The sequence below is a fragment of the Protobothrops mucrosquamatus genome, unplaced genomic scaffold, assembly GCF_001527695.2.
Source record: "Protobothrops mucrosquamatus isolate PMUCROS unplaced genomic scaffold, P.Mucros_1.0 scaffold_51, whole genome shotgun sequence".
NCBI lineage: Eukaryota > Metazoa > Chordata > Lepidosauria > Squamata > Viperidae > Protobothrops > Protobothrops mucrosquamatus.
The window spans coordinates 1960-6878 of record NW_015386127.1 but is presented as its reverse complement, the minus strand read 5'-3'; the positions used below and the strand labels follow the sequence as shown (position 1 = coordinate 6878).

Here is a 4919-nt window from a genome sequence, read left to right as displayed (position 1 = left end):
AGGAAAGGAAAGGAAAGGGAGATAGAAAAAAGGAAAGGAAAGGAAAGGAAAGGAAGATAGAAAAAAGGAATGGAAAGGAAAAGGAGATAGAAAAAAGGAAAGGAAAGGAAAGGAAAGGAAGATAGAAAAAAGGAAAGGAAAGGAAAGGAAAGGAAGATAGAAAAAAGGAAAGGAAAGGAAAGGAAAGGAAAGGAAAGGAAAGGAAAGGAAAGGAAAGGAAGATAGAAAAAAGGAAGGGAAAGGAAAGGAAAGGAAAGCAGGTTAGGGTCTAATTTCCAGAGGTTTCAGTAGAAAATATAATTTTAGCATTCTTGTACCATAAAGTAAGAATCCTGAGGAAAGAATCAGTGGCTTTTAACTTTCCCCCCCCCCCCAATTCTGATTTTATTTATTTATTGAACCTACATGGTCTTCCATCTTAAACTTACAGCTGTGGGCAGCTAAAGGAGAATAAAAACTAGATAACGACGCCCTAAAAATAAAGGCGAGTGGAACGAAGCTTCACCCTCATCCTACAGACTCACACCTGACCCGTCACAAGACCCCTCACTCGACACACCCACACCTGAAGCCCTTATCAACAGAAGACTGACACTGACATCCCCCTCAACTCCGCTGAAGACGTTACCCAGCCTGGTAGTGAAACGTTCGGAAACCAACCCACAAGCTCGGAGGACGAACCTTCACGCTCCTGTTCTTTTTCTTTTCTTTTTTTGATATTTTAAATGAGTCTTGAACTGGATTTTCTTGCACAAGCACACACATATATATATTTTCAACACTTATATAAAGAAGCATTCAAACACCTGACTCTTTTTCCCAGGCCAATGTAGCACAAATCAGAAGGGTGGTGGTTTCTCTGCTTCTGCTGCCCCTCCGCTGTTTCGGTGGCAAGACTTACTCCTTCAAGATACTCCCGGCTCCAAGCCGTTCCATAAGATTGGAAAACTGCTCTTCTTCCTCGTGTCCTTCTGCGACGCTCCCCTTCGCTTTAGGATGGAAGCTGGTTCCAGTTCCACGGGCCTCGGCCAAGGATTCCTTCCTCCCAGACAAAAACTGGCCTGCGGGTTTAAAAAAAAAATTGATTTTATAAAACAGGTCGGCCCTCCAGATATTTGCAATAAATGAAAAAAAAAACCACTAGTTAGCATGATAAATAAATCCTATTAAGCTATTCTCCAAGGCGCCTGAGGGAAGGACGAGAAGCAACGGATGGAAACTCATCAAGGAGAGAAGCAACCTAGAACTAAGGAGAAACTTCCTGACAGTTAGGACAATTAACCAGTGGAACAACCTGCCTCCAGAAGCGGTGAATGCTCCAACACTGGAAGTTTTTAAGAAGAGACTAGACAGCCATATGTCTGAAATAATATAGGGTTTCCTGCCTGAGCAGGGGGTTGGACTAGATGACCTCCAAGGTCCCTTCCAACTTTATTATTATTATTATTATTATTATTATTATTATTATTATTATTATTATTATTATTATTATTATTATTATTATATTAGCTTCTGCAATCTGGAAGAAAAAAAGCATGTCGTTTTTCAAAGATTACAACAAGAAGAGCGTCAAAAATTTTACATCTATTAAACCGTTTCCAGATAATCCTCGACTTTCAACAGCTCGTTTAATCACTGTTCAAAGTTACAACGGCCCTGAAAGCGACTTACGAGCGTTTTTCACGTTTACGACCGTTGCAGCGTGTCCCCCCCCCCCAGGGCCACGTGGTCAAAATTCAGCCTCTTGGCAACTGACTTGTATTTATGACGGTCGCAGCGTCCCCCCCCGGGTCACGTGATCCCCTTTTTGCGACCTCCTGACAAGGAAAGTCAACGGGGGGAACCCGGACTCATTTAACGACCAGGTTACTAATTTAACAACTTGAGTTATTCATTTAACAAATGTGGCAAGAAAAGTCATAAAATGGGACACCACTTGCTTAAGAAATTTCTCACTTAACAATATCAATTTTGGGGGGCTCAGTTGTGGAGGTAAGTTGAGGAGTACCTGTAAAATGGGGCAAAGCTGATTTAACAACTGTCTCACTTAGCAATGGAAAGAACTACCTATATATTATTACCTATATATTAATTCTTTCCAAAAGAGCAGAAGGACTTAGGTTTCAATATACAGGAGTGGCCAAAACTGTGGAAACCTTTTGGGGAAAGTGTATTTTTGAGGTTTGGTGGCTAATAACACCACTTTTTCTTTTGGAGTAGTACCATAAAATTATATATCAATGGAAAGATAATTTAATCAAGAATGTCGTGCAACAAAGTTTGTTCAATTATCTGTACTGTGTTCTATGAAAAGTTGTAGCCAAATAACCAGAAAAAGGAAGCACAACTTGCTCAGGTTGATCTCAGGTAGCTTTCCTTCATCTGATGGTAGCCAATGAGCGTGAGTGTTTAGAGAGCCAATCGGCTGTCATCTTTTTTTGGCCATGAGCCAATCAGATCACAGAAGGATCCAGTGATTGATGTCCTGTATTGAAGCTGAGAGGAGGACATTGGTCAGGGTGTTATGTGATCGCTATCAAGTTGGTTGGGTTTTGGACTAGATGACCTCCAAGGCCCCTTCCAACTTTATTATTATTATTATTATTATTATTATTATTATTATTATTATTATTATTATTATTATTATTATTATATTTTTTGTGTTCTTTCATTGAGTGAGCTTGTAAAACGTAATAAAATGAAAGTAATGGTGCAAAGACTTGACTGGTCGCCCAGAAAGCGATGTAAAATAGTATTTATTAAGCGAACAAGGCTACAGTTGTAAAGAAATTAGAAGAAAAACGGGTGGAAACTGAACCAAAGGTGGCATTTCTACGGTACACTTTTCCCAAAAGGTTTCCACAATTTTGGCCACTGCTGTGCCTAGGATGACAAATAGAGAACAAGGTCCAGGAAATGGCCTGGCAGCATCTCATGCTGCGAACATCTTTTACTGAGCACCACTAGCAACAGAAGCTCTGTTAAAGTCTCCATCAAAGCACCAATCGCCATTTCAGTCTCCATTAAATCACCCAAGATACCCATAATTGAGCTGCAGACTAAGCATCTACTAGGGCGAGCAATTTGCCTTGAGACTGAATAGCAAAGGAGGAGTTTGATGAATACTTCTGTCCTTCGGGATTTCTTCTGAGAAAAGCAACTGGCTATGGGGAAAAGGAAGAAAGAAATCTAAGCCTTGCCAAACCAAGCTGTGGGATTAGTCATCCAGGATATAGGAAGGAACCGAATCCGCCCAGAATGTTAAGGGTAGAAAGTAAATAGAGAGAATCGTTAGGATGGAACTAGCCTACCGAAGAGAAGGATGGGGGGGGGACATGATGGCTGTCTTTCTGTACTTGAGGAGCTGTCACAGAGAAGAGGGGGGCTCAACTTATTCTCCAAAGCACCAGAGGGCAGGACAAGAAGCAGCAGGTGGAAACTTGTTGAAGAGAGAAGCAACCTAGAAGTAAAGGAGAAATTTCCTGGCAGTGAGAACAATTAATCAGTGGAGCAACCCAAAGAAAGGAATGCCCCAATTAAAGGATCCCATTGGCTTTTCTCTAGATCAGTGGTTCTCAACCTTTTTAATGCCGTGACCCCCAACCGGTCGTAAGTCGAGGACTAAACCGGTCGTAAGTCGAGGACTAAACCGGTCGTAAGTCAACTTTCCCTGCCCGGGAGCGCCGTGCATGCATGGTTCCGCCCCCTGCGCCGGCCGAGGTGTAGCTGGGAAGCGGCAGAGACGGAGCAGGCCGACCACCAGCTGGCCCAGCCCAAGGGAGGTAAGGCACCCGCCGGAAAAGGGGGAAAAAATGGCGGACAGCCTTGCTTGGCGACCCCCGTGAAATGGTCGATCGACCCCAAATGGGGTCGCGACCCATAGGTTGAGAACCACTGCTCTAGATCAATACCACTTTACAAGGCTTTGGTAAGGCCACACTTGGAATGCGGCATCCAGTTTTGGTCACCACGATGTAAAAAAGCTGTTGAGACTCTAGAAAGAGTGCAGAGAAGAGCAACAAAGATGATCAGGGAGCTGTAGGCTAAAACATATAAGGAACGGTTGCTGGAATTGGGTATGTCTAGTTTAATGAAGAGAAGGACGAGGGGGGACAGGATAGCAGCCTTCCAGTATCTCAGGGGCTGCCCCAAAGAAGAGGGAGTCAAGATTAAGGGGGACAGGATAGCAGCCTTCCAGTATCTCAGGGGCTGCCCCAAAGAAGAGGGAGTCAAGATTAGGGGGGACAGGATAGCAGCCTTCCAGTATCTCAGGGGCTGCCCCAAAGAAGAGGGAGTCAAGCTATTCTCCAAAGCGCCTGAAGGCAGGATGAGAAGCAATGGATGGAAACTCATCAAGGAGAGAAGCAACCTAGAACTAAGGAGAAACTTCCTGACAGTTAGAACAATTAACCAGTGGGACAACCTGCCTCCAGAAGCTGTGAATGCTCCAACACTGGAAGTTTTTAAGAAGAGATTGGACAGCCATTTGTCTGAAATGGTATAGGGTTTCCTGTCTGAGCAGGGGGTTGGACTAGAAGACCTCCAAGGTCCCTTCCAACTTTATTATTATTATTATTACTATTATTATTATTATTATTATTATTATTATTATTATTGTGATGCTATTAAGAGATGAGAAATCAAACAATATAAACAAATACATAAAAGGACCAGCAGAAGAGGAATTGACAGCTAGCTGAATCACTTCTAAAGCGCTACACGGGCTGAGGACTCACTGAATCCGGTGGTGAATTCTTCCAGCGTAAGGGAGCCGTTGCCATCTGCATCCAGCGTGTCAAATACTCTCTCCAGCTCTTCTGGGGCAAGTGGTGACTGCCCGTGGAGCCTCTAAAACGACAATGTTTGCCTCAGTTACGCTGACGTTGCGTGTAAATGAAAAGGTTAATTTTAAAAAGATC

At 43.1% G+C, this 4919-nt stretch overlaps 1 protein-coding gene across 1 annotated transcript in view; it reads right to left on the bottom strand.

The window, feature by feature from the left end:
* Nucleotides 1–4919, bottom strand: part of CRACR2A (calcium release activated channel regulator 2A) — an 84894-nt gene that overhangs the window by 78620 nt on the left and 1355 nt on the right. The window contains exons 3-4 of the mRNA XM_015811661.1: nt 4737–4848; nt 902–1061 (exon numbers count right to left, since the gene is read on the bottom strand). Coding sequence (XP_015667147.1) covers nt 902–1061; nt 4737–4848 — 272 coding nt within the window. The remainder of the gene's footprint in view (nt 1–901; nt 1062–4736; nt 4849–4919) is intronic.